This window comes from Salmo trutta, chromosome 4, assembly GCF_901001165.1.
Source record: "Salmo trutta chromosome 4, fSalTru1.1, whole genome shotgun sequence".
In the NCBI taxonomy this organism is placed as follows: Eukaryota; Metazoa; Chordata; class Actinopteri; order Salmoniformes; family Salmonidae; genus Salmo; species Salmo trutta.
This window is the reverse complement of record NC_042960.1, coordinates 59,188,575-59,203,755: the sequence shown is the minus strand read 5'-3', so window position 1 is coordinate 59,203,755 and position 15,181 is coordinate 59,188,575. Positions and strand designations below refer to the sequence as shown.

The following is a 15,181-nucleotide window of genomic DNA, read 5'->3' as shown; positions in this document are numbered from 1 at the left end:
TTCAAGTACACTATTGGCAGATGATTGTAAAGCAGACAAAGAAATTAACAACAAATTCACTCCCCTTCCTCCATTTTCTGTCTAAGGGATTTATGTGCTAATTGGCTTGTGGACTTGACCGATATGACACTCATCGATTTTATGTTTTACCATTCATCTAATGTTTTTTATTTTTCTGCTATTCTGCCAGGGGAGAGTAGTTCACAAAGGGCCATTGGTATCCATGGGAGAAGACAACTATGTCCTGAAGACTGTGATTCAAGGTATTGTATATGAGAAAACATTTAGGCCCAGAAGGATGTACGCCTATACAATGAAGGAGTGACTGCCCAATCATGTATTGGTGGAATTTCCTTGGAGGGCATGTAGCTGGCTGTGCTAGATCTCAGCTGGCTCGATTGTCTCACTCCCACTGTAAGCCGTTCAGCTGGAATGGATCTTAATAGGATTGTCGAAAAAGGCCATTTCTTCTTTGTTGTGTCGTCCATGCTACATTTATCCCTCTGCATTATGATTAACATTCATACAGCAGCACTGCTTATTCAGAGAGAGTTATCTCGCTTGTTAATACAGTACTTCAAACCCATTTGAAATATGCCTTGTTTCCTTGTCTTGTATAATAATTGTATTACCACAGCAATTGTCAGTCGTGACAGAATGATCAGTGCTATTTTTTGATAATGTTTTTCACTTTGTGTTCTTCTGCTGACATTTACACAAACCAGAGCGGTTGGAATTATAGGGAAGTGCTAATTGTCTTAGTAGTGTACAGAGCATTTCAGAGATGCTGATTGCATTGTCCTTTTAGAGCAACTTTTTCACTCAGGCCCCCCTTCCAGCACTGGGGAACATCCCTCCCCCCTCGCATGCCACGTCTATTTCTATGGGCACAGGCACTGTTCGTGACACAAACTATTCACACCCCTCTTGTTGGTGGAGAGAATATGTTGCAGGTTTAAAGCTTATTTCCTGCAATTCTATACATTTGGCCATGTCCAATGTGTGTTCATGTGATATTTGAGTGACCCAAACATTACTACAAAATCTATGGGCTGAAAAACATTAGCTGACATGGGCTAGTTGATCTGGACATTTCGGACAAGTTATAGCTCTCTAAGATATGCAATGACTGACAGGAAAACTGATTACCCTCTATCCAATTTTGAAATTGCACCTTGTGCAGAGAGGAGTTGGGTGACATGAATTGAACTGTAGCCCTAATAAGAGAATAGCCTTATAAAGCCATACAGGCTCTGAGGTATTTTCTGTATATGTCTTGCATCTGTCAAATTTGCTGCGTGTGTACACTATCTTCTGCTTAAGAGTTGTCTCTGCCTCCGTCAGAAGAAGACTCCCAACAGAACATGTCCCCGGAACACTCATCCATCAATATCATCCTGTTTGGTGCGCTGGCGAAGGACTACTCCGAATCCGTCAGTCAAGGGGTAGGTCTCCGACCATTCCCTATAGGATCCCTGATTTGTACTTACTGAGGAAGTGGGCCCAAAAATCTTAATTGGAATGTGTAATGGACGTTAGTGGTGTAGGTGGCTGTGTTCTCTGACAGAATATAACGCTGCATTTTGTAATTCACTTGTAACTGCATGCTTATCCTCAGTTCCAAAATGAAACTCCATGCTTATCCTCAGTTCCATATTGTAACTGCATGCTTATCCTCAGTTCCATATTGTAACTGCATGCTTATCCTCAGTTCCATATTGTAACTGCATGCTTATCCTCAGTCCCATATTGTAACTGCATGCTTATCCTCAGTCCCATATTGTAACTGCATGCTTATCCTCAGTCCCATATTGCTTTGAGGAGTGGTATAATCTTCAAAAGAGATGATTTTTGCGTTAGCTGCTGATCATTGTGAGCAAAATTGCAACACTCCCAATGAGAGAGAGCGTCTTCCTTGTGGAGCGAGTTCTTACGCAATTATCGTCTACATTGAAGTAGATTAAGTCAACAGTTTGATCTTAGGGATGCTATTCAGAGTCTGGGGATCAGACAGACTCTTGTTAAGTGCAAAAACATTTTGGTTGTTTAAGTCCTCTAGTCTGTAATTGTGTTGACGTCCTACATGCTCTCTCTGTAGCAGTGTTGACATGCTCTCTAACGGTGGTGACTGATCAGCAAATCTTTTTATTAACCTTGATTAAAATGACACTCAAAACCAATGATAGGATTCAGGCATCCATGTCGTTTAAGACCAATGCACTGACAAAGTTGAATGAGCTGAGTGATGCACCAGTGTTAGACATGTCTGACCTATTGTCTCAGAACACCCCTGAGAGGAGAAGAATCATCACATTCTGAGCAGATGAAAAGGGATTGGCTATCATGGCTGTAGAGTACTCTGTCAAACAATGGTTTGTTTAATCCACTGTAACATGATTACTTTGTATCTCTTCCTTCCCTTTGTCTGCTGTATGAGTTATGTCAGAGAACACTGTTAAACCATTTGGAGGGCAGTCACACACTGCTCCCCAAGCAAAATACAACTGGCTTATCTCTATTTTGAGTGTAGCATATTACTCACAACCCTGTATTTCTTACCACAACATCTGCTATATTAAACAGTCTGTGCTATCCTTGTGACTTCCCTACCCCATTCAGTTTTAAATGGTTGGTTAAGGTTAGGGTAAGAGTTAGGTTAGGGACATCCCAAGTATCCCAGATAGGTTTAATATAAGTCAATGCTATTTTACATCGTTTATTATTATTTATTTTAATTGGGGGGGGGGGGGGCAGTGTTATCTCGCCTCTCACTTTCTCACCACACCACATAGCTCTCTCTGTCTCTGTTGCATCCGTTTGTTCCCCCAGGACACGCTGCTGGTGACTGGCTTCACTGTGGGCAATTCTCCCACAGCTCAAAAAGACAAGCTCCATGCCTGTAACCTGCAGCTAGCTGGAGATGATGCCTGGATGTATGTGAGTACAGATTCAGGGAGGAGTTCCTACGTTGGTTGTTAATTAAAGGGAGGGTTTAATAAAATGTGCCCTTAGTTTTCTGAAATCTTTTTCTCTGTGTCCTAGGTGTGGCCATCTACTGTAAGCTCGAGAGCATCTGTATCCCGCAAAAGAACCTCTCCAGCCAGCACTGAGGTCAGTCTGTGAACTCATTGGCTCAAAAGCCTTAGTTTTATGGAGGCTGTCAGATGCCGTATTGTGCCTGTCTGAAAATGTCATGTCATCAGATGTTTATCCCAATGTGAACCTGCGTGTGCCATGTTTTGCAGGATCTTTTTGATACTGAATACATGTAAAACAGCTGGCCTATGGCCCTTCCACTTAAATCACTCTTACTGATCCCAAAACAATTTTACTCTGTCCACTCGATCAATTTAGAGACTGACCATATCCAGTCTTTACAACTGACTGTTGTTCTCTCTGAAGTCATTTACAAATAGACATTCTCTCTTTACTTAAATTGTTGTCTGATCCTGAATGGTAATGCAGTAGTGTTTGTCTTCAGGTCACTAAGGCAGCGAAGGTGGTTAAGTACACCTACGTCCCACTGAGCGACCTGACGCCTGGGGTAGTGGTGAATGTCTACGCTGTGGTCACCTTCTTCAAGCAGCCATTCCGAACCAAGGGGACAGGTAGGTCAACCTGCCCTGCAAATGCACTAACATGGTATAGACAAATATGGTGATATTCCACCAGCCCCATGTTGAGCTCAGTTCAAGGTGTTGGCTCTGTGCTAAGATACTCTACAGGCAGAAAAGGACACACTTCCTACTCAGCAAAGCACTTTGAAGTCCATATTCAACCAACAGGCTGGTTGCTATGACTACTGGACCCCCTGACCTGCTGCGAGATAATAAGGGGTTTGTTGGTGTGTCTAGGTGGTGTCATCCAGGGTAGGTTGGGTGGGGGTTACTGTACTGTGATCTCATTAAACAAGCATTTGTAGAGGTGTAGGGTTTGGCGGGCGGGGGAGGTGAGGTGGAGGCTGGCAATGGGAAAAAGAGGACCTCTCTCTGCACCCTCTCTAAGCACCCAACATCACAGGGTACATATGAGTCCTTGCGGTGTTGCTTAGCCCTTCGACTCGCGACCTTTGACTTGGAAGTGCTGCGACTGCCTTTTTAACTGGTCTGCCCTTGCCGGGAGTCAGGCAGTGTGGCGAGGTTTGTTCACACAGAAGAAAAAAACCTCACTGTAGAAAGCGCAGAAGGGCACACAGAGCGGTTGTCCGAGGTAAGGGAACCTCGCTCTTTTGCTGTTATACGAACATACTCTGTCCTAGCCTGTCCTCATAGCACCTATTCTCTGACTCCTTTCTTGTTCTCCTCTCCTTCTCCTCTCTTCCTTTTCTCCTCTTTTCTTCTCCTTCTCTCCCCCTCTCATATCCACCTAATATTCCTCATCTCCAGCTTCTCCAACTCTTTTATCATCAATGGTTTTGTTATGGTTGTCCTATAATCTCCAGAACAGAACAACCGGATACTCAACATTTACAGTGTCTGCTCTTTATTGCTACTATTCCAAACCAATGACTTTTTTAAATTGTACAATGCAAACACATTGTAAAAATTACAAGGTAAATTACAGCACCCTGTATTAAACCACAGTCACTGAGTCCTCGTGCGGTTAATCTCTGCCTTAACACACCCTAAGCATTGATCGAGCATTAGATTTTGTCATGCAAGCTGACATAAAGTGGTAAAAAATCAATCCTCATCCCACTCAACCAACCCTGTAGATATCTGACTTGATTTTGATGTACTGTACAATGTGCTGGGCCATCTTGTCCAATTGAATCAGTGGCCCAGAATGGAGAAGTTGGTTCTTTATTGTGTCTGGAGGGATTACTCTGCATGAAAGATCCATTTTGAATGCAAGTGCCTGTGATGCAAATGGCAAAAAAGCAATTATAAACAGGGTGGTTCGAGCCCTGAATGCTGACTGGCTGACAGCCGTGGTATACAGTGGCTTGCGAAAGTATTCACCTCCCCCCATGGCATTTTTCCTATTTTGTTTCCTTACAACCTGGAATTAAAATAGATTTTTGGGGGGGTTGTACCATTTGATTTAAACAACAGACCTACCACTTTGAAGATGCAAAATATGTTTTATTGTGAAACAAACAACAAAACAGAACTTGAGCGTGCATAACTATTCCCCCCCCCCCCCCCCCCCCCAAAGTCAATACTTTGTAAAGACACCTTTTGCAGCAATTACAGCTGCAAGTCTCTTGGGGTATGTCTCTAAAACTGCTCCAGCTCCTTCAAGTTGGATGGATTCCGCTGGTGTACAGCAATCTTTAAATCATAGCACAGATTCTCAATTGGATTGAGGTCTGGGCTTTGACGAGGTCATTACAAGACATTTAAATGTTTCCCCTTAAACCAGTCGAGTGTTGCTTTAGCAGTATGCTTAGGGTCATTGTCCTGCTGGAAGGTGATCCTCCGTCCCAGTCTCAAATCTCTGTAAGACTGAAACAGGTTTCCCTCAAGAAATTCCCAGTATTTAGTGCCATCCATCATTCCTTCAATGCTGACCAGTTTCCCATTCCCTGCCGATGGGAAAAACATCCCCATAGCATGATGCTGCCACCACCATGCTTCACTGTTCTCAGGGTGTTCTCCGGGTTATGAGAGGTGTTGGGTTTGCGCCAGACATAGCATTTTCCTCGATGGCCAAAAAGCAACATTTTAGTCTAATCTGACCAGAGTACCTTCTTCCATATGTTTGGGGAGTCTCCCACATGCTTTTTGGCAAACACCAAACGTGTTTGCTTATTTTTTTCTTTAAGCAATGGCTTTTTTCTGGCCACTTCCGTAAAGCCCAGCTCTGTGGTGGAGTGTACGGCTTAAAGTGGTCCTATGGACAGATACTCCAATCTCCGCTGTGGAGCTTTGCAGCTCCTTCAGTGTTATCTTTGTTCTCTTTGTTGCCTCTGATTAATGCCGTCCTTGCCTGGTCTGTGAGTTTTGGTGGGTGGCCCTCTTGGCAGGTTTGCTGTGGTGCCATATTCTTTCCATTTTTTTATAATGGATTTAATGGTGCGCTGTGTAATGATCTGAGATCATGAGATCATCATGTGACAGATCATGTGACACTTATATTGGACACAGGTGGACTTTTTTTTTTACAAATTATGTGACTTCTGAAGGTAATTGCTTGCACCAGATCTTATTTAGGGACTTCATAGCAAAGGGGGTGAATACATATGCACGCAACACTTTTTTTGAAATTTTTGAAACAAGGATTTTTTTTCAGTTCACTTCACCAATTTGGACTATTTTGTGTATGTCCATTACATGAAATAAAAATAAAAATCCATTTAAATTACAGGTTGTAATGAAACAAAATAGGAAAAATGCAAAGGGGGATGAATACTTTTGCAAGGCACTGTACCACAAGTATGACAAACATTTATTTTTACTGCTCTAATTATGTTGGTAACCACTTTATAATAGCAATAAGGCACCTCGGGGGTTTGAGGTATATGGTCAATATACCATGGCTAAGGGCTCCGCGTTGCGTTGTACATAAGAACAACCCTTACCCATGGTATATTGGCCATATACCACACCCCCTCGGGCCTTATTGCTTTAGTATAGTCTTAATATGGTAAAATGGGGCCTGAGCAAAGCATGTGTTAATGCTTTGCAAAGCTGTAATCTGTTTGTGTGTGATCCAACTTGTAACATTTACCATTTTAATGTGGAAGTACCTTACAAAATTATTATTCTTATGTGGTCAGGGCTTTGCTCTGCTTATTTTCAGAAGGCGTTTACATGGCAAGCCCCACTGACTTGATATGCTTCGAGGAGCACGACGTTTACGAGCCAAGCCATTTATGCCTTGTTTTTGACCTGAGGGGACAGTCGGTTAGTAGTTATCTCTGAACCCCTCTTGTCTCGGGAAGTACCGTAATGAAAGAAAGAGCTCAATATTGAATGACAGTAATACGTCCATGGCTTTCCAATTCACATTTTCTTGTGCGTCTCGCAAAACCTGCTAACAGTGTAACTTGGGGTCCTTTTTGTTTGTGGGAGCCTCAAACAAAGACTTCCCCCTTAAGCCAAACTGGATTGAGTAATGAATGAATAAATAAATGTTAGTAGTACAGCATTAACTGACCATGTATTGTCATGCTACTGAATCCTAGTGGCAGCAGAAGGGAGATATTAAGGGAATCCATCAGTTGAGACACTGGTGGGGTGGCAGATGGATGAGCCCCTTACCTAGCCTGGTTGACGCCAACCACTTGACTATACAGCGAAGAGAACACAGAGTTAGGTGTTAGCCAGATGACCCCTTACCACCCCTCGGCCTAGGAATCTAATGTTATTATATACAGTTTATTAGGTACACCCATCTAGTACCGGGTCGGACCCCCCTTTACCGCCAGAACAGCCTGAATTCTTTTGGGCATTGATTCTACAAGTCGGACATGTTCCACATGGAGACGTGATGGCATCACGCAGTTGCTGCAGATTTGACGGCGATGCACCACATTGTATTTCTTACATTGTGTACTGTTGTGTGCTGCTTTGCAGTAAACCGCATTCCAGCTCTACAATCAAATTGTCTTTGTGGGTGGGCCTGTATTGCAGCATTCAATGGCCCTTGTACTCACAGACTAATTTAAATGAGCCAAATCACTTCCAATAGAGCAATGTTTCTCAGGATTCTAATCCTCGAGTACCCCAAAAGTACACATTGTTGTAGACCCAAATAAACACACTTGATTCAAGTAGTCAAGGGTTTGATGACTAGTTTAATCAGGTGTGATTGTCTGGGCTCTAAAATAAAGGTGTACCGTTGAGGGTATTCACGGACCAGAGTTGAGAAACACTGCATTAGAAGGGCTTTTGTTGGGAGCATAAGAAGGTTGAGAACCTTGCCTTTTGAAAGCTGCGGTCAAAGTATGTTTAAAGTAAGCAACCATTTTGGGCTGTCTCAAATCATATTGCAATGAGATGTGTATACTAGGGCCTGTCTCAGTATTCAGCAGACCATAGGCCATATCTGGAATCTGATCTGACAATGGTCCCGATTTCTATCCCCCATAGATTACTGCTCCACACTGAAGATTACAGACCAATCAAATAAAAAAGTGGGCTGTACCATCTTTTGTGACAAGCTCGAGGAACACCCTAAAATCTTCAAAATGGGAGACATCATACGCCTACACAGAGTCAAGGTAAATGTGTGATCAGCAGGTAGCCTATCAGTTAAGAGCTTTGCGCCAGCAACCGGAAGGTCGCTGGTTCGAATCCCTGAGCTGACTAGGTGAACAATTTGTCAATGTACCCTTAAACAAGGCATTTAACCCTAATTGCTCCTATAAGTTGCTCTGGATAAGACCGTCTGCTAAATGACTAAAATGTAAATGAGTGATGCTGAGAATCAGATTTTTCACTTTTTAAAATTGTATGCCAAACAAGAACCAATGATTGCAAAGTTAAACAAACCATAAGGACTACTTTTTGTTGCACTTTTACCCCTTTTTCGTGATATCCAATTGGTAGTTACAGTCTTGTCCCATCGCTGCAACTCCCCTACAGACTCGGGAGAGGCGAAGGTTGAGAGCCATGCGTCATCTGAAACATGACCCTGGCTAGCCGCACTGCTTGCTTAACCCGGAAGACAGCCACACCAATGTGTCGGGAAGAAACACCAGCCCATCTGGCGACCATAGTCAGCTTGCAGGCGCCCGGCAAACCCTCCCCTAACCCGGAAGACGCTGGGCCAATTGTGCGCCGCCTCATGGGTCTCTCGGTCACGGCCAGCTGTTACATAGCCTGGGATCGAACCCAGGTCTATAGTGATGACTCAAGCACTGCGATGCAGTGCCTTACACCATGCCCAAACCGGACGCACGCGCCACCATGCTCAAATTGATTTTGTCCCCCCACACCAAACGCGATCACGACACGCAGGTTGAAATATCAAAACAAACTCTGAACCAATTATATTATTTTGGGGACAGGTTGAAAAGCATTAAACATTCACGGCAATTTAGCTAGCTAGCTTGCAGTTGCTAGCTAATTTGTCCTATTTAGCTAGATTGCTGTTGCTAGCAAATTTGTCCTGGGATATAAACGTTGAGTTGTTATTTTACCTGAAATGCACAAGGTCCTATACTCCAACAATTAATCCACACATAAAACGGTCAACCCGAATCATTTCTAGTCATCTCTCCTCCTTCCAGGCTTTTTCTTTTTTTGGACCTTTTATATGGCGATTGACATCTAACTTTTATAATAAGGTGTATCACCACAACTGACTGACTGACCGACCGACCTCAGTTCATCTTTCAATCACCCACGTGGGTATAACCAATGAGGAGATGGCACGTGGGTATATGCTTCTATAAACCAATGAGGAGATGGGAGAGGCAGGACTTGCGAGGTGTTCAGTGTCACAAATAGAACTGACTTATATTCTATTTTAGAGCATGGCAACGCAGACACTTGTTGGTGCACGTGAGCGAGCAGTGTGGGTATGTGTAAATTGTGTGGTCTGCATGTTAGACCCCTGTGCCACTCGGGAGGCCACAAGAACTACTTTAACTGAACAGTTTACTAAAACACATTTACTTGAAGAGCAGTGCAGATGCAACGTTTGGTAACAGAATAACGGTTTGTGCAGTTGGTGCCGTCATTCTGTTACCAAACCTTGCATCTGTAAAATTTTCTGTGGAAATTAGGAAAGGTCATCCTTGTGCATAGAGTTGGATGGTTTGTTTAACTTTGCAATCATTGGTTTTTGTTTGACATTATTTTAAAGTGAAAAATCTTAGTCTCAGCATCACTCTTACTGTGGACTTGCCCAAGATTGATTCTGACCTTATTGTAATTTGAAATGAACTGATATTTAGGATGTGAACCTTGCTGGAATGTTTGAGATTATCCAGTCAAAAAGCTCAAATCTCTTTCTCACTCAGACCCAGCTTTTTAATGGAGCCATTAGCCTTTTGACCAGCCATGGTTTCTCCGTGGTCACCTTTGATGGAATGGTAGGCAGTCCCGTTGTCCCTCGTACCTCCAGCGGGTCCTTCAAATTTGGGGAGGAAGACTGCCAGGTCGTGGAGGCCCTGCGCACATGGGCGGCCAACCAGTCGCTGGTTCCTGCCGAGCCCTGTGTACCCCTGTCGGCAGTACAGCCCAAGACTTACTTTGACCTGACCTGCCAACTGCTGGCTAAAGCCCCTGTGGACAGCAGCTGCACCCTGTTGAAGGTAACCACCATGACTAACCTTTTTCCACTTCTTTAGCGACTGTCTGGACCTGTCAGTTTGTTTTATTGTATTGAATCAGGTAGCTAGGAAACTCTGGAAATCCAGTGGAAAATATTTTGGTCATCGGATGGCTACCTTGGTGTACAGTGAATAAAAGGTTTGACATTTAGCAAAAGCATAATGATGAGAAAAGCTTTTCTGATTTAGGCTAGTGTATGTCTTTGAGCGTCCCTCTTAACAGTTTGTGGCAAAGGCGCGGAAGACGTTTTTTCTTTTCTACTTATATCTGCGAGCACTTCATCTCCCTGCTTATACAGTTTGAAATGTATATGAGGACGTAAAAAGACAAGGGCTTAGTGCAATGATGCGGTTGTGAGTGTTGACACTTTATGCCAAAGAACATACTCATTATGAGGTAGGAACCGTGTCAACCCTCAGGGAATTTGTCCTCATTGGGATGTGACTCCACTCAGTTTAATAATAGTCATGTATGTTTACATAAGATCCTTATTGTGGGTAATGACGCGGTGATAAACCACAGAACTGGAGGCCCATGACCCTCCTGTGTTGGGATGACAACGTGACAAAAGATTACTAGTGCCTGGGGGGACATCTTGTGATGCCCTCCTTTTTATTTGTTCTCACTTTGTAGTGCATTCTTGAATTTTTTACACGTAGACATTTTGTATGGCAGTTGACAACTTGAGTCGTTGACTTGTTTTGTAGTTGTTGTGTTGTCTTCCTCTTCAGTTTTTGGCTCTCCGTCTTGTTCACTCTTTCTCTCTCCCTCTGTGTAAGTAAAAAATGATCAACCTTTTTCTTTCTCCAGGTTTGGGATGGATCAAAGTGCCCTCACCCTCTGCTGGATGTATTTGTGGAGCCTAACACTCTTGAAGGAAGTCCCACGTTGTCCAAGGACATGGCAAACCTCACAGCCAACGTCTTGGTCTACGACAACCATGTAGAGGTCGCCCGGCAGTTTAAGGTGAGAGGTCACAGACTTGCTCAGCAATGTGGGACGGAAAACCACATCAGGTACTTTGTGCTCATTGTCAATCCAATGGTTTGACTTTGAAATACAGGCCTACCAGTCCGTGACGGTAGGATACATAGCTGTGTGATAACACAGAGATCGGGAGGGAAGGTAAAAAAATAATAAAGCATTAGTGCCCTGTCACTACATCAACACCTGAAGGTTTTGCCACGGGCTGTTTCTGCTGCGTCGTGCCCTAATTCAATGACGCAGTTTCTCTCTCTCTCGTCTTCTAATAGTTCACTGTGTTCTCCTTCAAAACACAAACTCTTGAGTTCTTTGCTTTTTGCAGCGCCTCAGGCAAATCTGTTTTACTTTCTTCCCCCTCATTTCCCCTGCTGACAATAATAGCTATGAATATTTAAAATGCTACAATATGCATCGCTTTCTCACACGTTCCATTTCTTACTCTCTCCTTCTCCACCCTTCCTGAATGTATAATTCTGTCTTTCTGCTTGACAGAAGCAGCAAAGCTTTGATCCTCTGCCTTAGCGATCATCCTTATCAGTGGAGATGGGCGCTATTAGCATATGGTTGCGTGATTGCATAATTTGTTAACCCACTCCGACAAGATTCCTCTTGTCACCAGGGTGGCCTGTCGTCACACACTCAACCTCTCGTCTGTAGGACTCATCGGGGTCATCTGTAGGACTCATCGGGGTCATCTCCATCAACAACCCCTAGCCTAGACCAATGCATTGAGTAACATGTTGTGTTATGTGTAGCTACAGTCAATGTTCTCTTGATTAAGAAGAAGCGGTTTCACATTGTGCTATTTTATTAAGGATAATAAGACAAAACCCTTCTATCACAAAGGAAAACAATATTCTGCTTTTACCAAACTGTGCAAACTACCCATTTTGCCAAACTCTGTAGAATACAGGTCGACCTACATTTTTGTACAAGTATGTACAGTATCACAAGCTTAAAAGTCAATGATAACTCCAATCTAACATGAATTTGTATCATGGAGTTGGTTTACATTTGACATAGATTTTGGTGTCGGAGTCCCTGTTATAATGTCTTGTCTTACCTCAACATTAGGTTTGCCTGCTGGCCTCTCAGATCACTCGTTCTCCCTCCCTCCGTCTGGAGATCGCCATTCATTTCAACTCCGTCACTATCATCAGTATCTGTCCATTCTTCATCACTCTCAGGTCTCATTCGTCTCCTGATCAATCTGAAGATCTGCTTTCTTTTCTTAATTCCTGTCTTTCTCATTCTCCTTTTTGGTTGATTTCCTCACTCCTGTCATGTTCTCTGTCTGCATTCCTTCAGTCTTTTTCCTCTGCTCCATTGTTTTCCATTTTGTTTTGTTTTGCACCATCATGATTACTGTGTGTTTCCTCAATGCAGTCCGTCTGACCGTTCTTCATCACTGTTCAGCTCTTTCTTGGATGTGGTTTTCACCTAGTGCTTATGGTGTTCCATTGTATGAGTTGTTAAATGGCACTTTCAATTAACAGTTCTTCTGTTACAATAATACTTCACTAAATCATATTTTGCATTATTCTCACTGTGTGCTTATTGTGCATGTATTATTTTGATTTACATTTTTTGGTCATTTAGCAGAAGCTCTTATCCAGGGTGACTTACAGGAGCAATTAGGGTTAAGTGCCTTGCTCAAGGGCTCATTGACCATTTTTTTTCTCTCACTCGGGGATTCAAACCAGCGACCTTTCGGTTACTGCACCAACGCTCTTAACCGCTAGGCTACCTGCTTCTGTGATACAGAACAGGGATTATGTATCTGTTATGTATTGTGGTGAACCACTCATCACTGCTGTCCACTGGCCTAACTGTCCCTCATCATGGATAAACATTACCGTGTGACAGCAGAGAGATGACCTATGCTACACACACAAGAATTTAGCTGCACCTGCTAAAACATCTGCTAAACTGTGTTTGCAACCAATAAACGTTCATTTGATACACACATGCACAAACAAATCCTATGTGGATACATGATTAAAAAGTTCCACAATTTTGAATTTCAGTCTTTTGGTTGTAACTGGGAGAAAAAAAAGGTCAAAACAAGATGTTATCCTCCACACTTTTTTTGATTTAGTTATTTCAGACTTACTCTGATTAGGTGGAATACAGTATTTAATATCATAGCCTCTTAAACGAAAGAGGATTTATTTGACAGGAGTCATTTAATGCTTATCAATCAATTCACCCTCCTAAATAAAGCTTTTTCAGGGCAGATGAGTGTGAATAGAAATATTTCCCCATTTATCAATCGCCTCTGGCGAATCGTCAGTAATAGTGTGTGAAATTGGCAGAGCCGGCTTTTGTGAAGACGGCTAGTTAGAGAAGAAAGGAGGTTATTAGGATAACGGAAAATGAGAAAGAGTCGGGGAATTGGGAGGGGAGGAGAAGGAAAAGTGCCCAATCGATCCGCCTCCGTCATGGTTTCCCTGTGGTCACCCTCACAACATGGTGTCTCTGACACACACATACACACACACACACACACACACACACACACACTCGCCACTGCTAAAACAGCAGGGTGCTTTCAGTTGCGGTCTGGATACCACATTCTGTTCTCCACACACTCAAACAGATATGACTACACAGTGAGACAACATGGGGCCTGTAGCTTTCAATGGCGCTGTTAACACACACTCTTATTGACCCTTACGCATTCATCATAGAGCACACAACTGCTACGTCATCACTCTACTTCTTATGCATTGTAGACCATATGCACGGGGGTATCTGGTTTCATATACGTGTCACCCACTTTTCAACATTTACAGTACATTGAGTTATGCATGCAGAGGACTGGCTGATCTTTTGTGCTTTGTCTGAAGTGCAGGACAGATTGGATCCCCAGCTTCACTAATCCGCTGGTAAGGGTCGAATGACATTGACCACAAAGTCATGATACTGTGGGATCATGCAAATCCAGCTGTATCTTTCTACGTCTTTAGACCAGAAAGAGAGCATGCCGTGTCAGACCTGAAAATGACATGGTATTATCCGGCATGGTCTGTTCCACTCTCTCTTCTCTCTCTTTTTCTCTCCCTCTTACTGCACTTGTCCAATCCCTTTGCATCTGTTTCCTCTTTCCTCTTTTCTAACATTCCCTTTGTCCCTTTCCATCTATCCCTCTGTCATTTCTTAAGTTTTCTCCTGAATCTCCTTTCATTTATCTTTATCGAGGCTGTATCACAACTGACCGTGATTGGGAATCCCATAGGGCTGGGCACAATTGGCCCAGCGTCGGGTTTGGCCGATGTAGGCCGTCATTGTAAATAGGAACAAATTCTTAACTGACTTGCCAAGTTAAAAAAAAAAAAAAAATCTAAAAAGAAAAAAAAATCTGTTTGTCATCATGTCCCTTTCTCTCTTTCTCAGCACAAACTTTCACACAGATGTTAACCCAAACACTGTACTAATGTTCACCTCTGGATCTCCCAATTTCCCTTTCTGCTGAAACCGCAACTGTCTTGGTACAATTCCTCCACATGCAAAACCTAGATATACAGTTGAAGTCGGAAGTTTACATAAACTTAGGTTGGAGTCATTAAAACTCGTTTTTCAACCACTCCACAAATGTCTTGTTAACAAACTATAGTTTTGGCAAGTCGGTTACGACATCTACTTTGTGCATGACACAAGTCATTTTTCCAACAATTGTTTACAGACAGATTATTTCACTGTATCACAATTCCAGTGGGTCAGAAGTTTACATACACTACGTTGACTGTGCCTTTAAACAGCTTGGAAAATTCCAGAAAATGATGTCATGGCTTTAGAAGCTTCTGATAGGCTAATTGACATCATTTGAGTCAATTGGAGGTGTACCTGTGGATGTATTTCAAGGCCTACCTTCAAACTCAGTGCCTCTTTGCTTGACATCATGGGAAAATCTAAAGAAATCAGCCAAGACCTCAGAAAAAAAATTGTAGACCTCCACAAGTCTGGTTCAT

At 42.9% G+C, this 15,181-nt stretch overlaps 1 protein-coding gene across 4 annotated transcripts in view; it reads left to right on the top strand.

The window, feature by feature from the left end:
* Nucleotides 1-15,181, top strand: part of pot1 (protection of telomeres 1 homolog) — a 47,456-nt gene that overhangs the window by 18,496 nt on the left and 13,779 nt on the right. For 3 of the 4 annotated variants that reach the window (XM_029751548.1, XM_029751546.1, XM_029751549.1), the window contains 8 exons: nucleotides 191-263; nucleotides 1,345-1,445; nucleotides 2,830-2,937; nucleotides 3,043-3,111; nucleotides 3,482-3,608; nucleotides 8,037-8,167; nucleotides 9,914-10,207; nucleotides 11,037-11,192. In XM_029751548.1, coding sequence (XP_029607408.1) covers nucleotides 191-263; nucleotides 1,345-1,445; nucleotides 2,830-2,937; nucleotides 3,043-3,111; nucleotides 3,482-3,608; nucleotides 8,037-8,167; nucleotides 9,914-10,207; nucleotides 11,037-11,192 — 1,059 coding nt within the window. The remainder of the gene's footprint in view (nucleotides 1-190; nucleotides 264-1,344; nucleotides 1,446-2,829; nucleotides 2,938-3,042; nucleotides 3,112-3,481; nucleotides 3,609-8,036; nucleotides 8,168-9,913; nucleotides 10,208-11,036; nucleotides 11,193-15,181) is intronic. The other variant, XM_029751547.1, reaches the window with a different exon arrangement.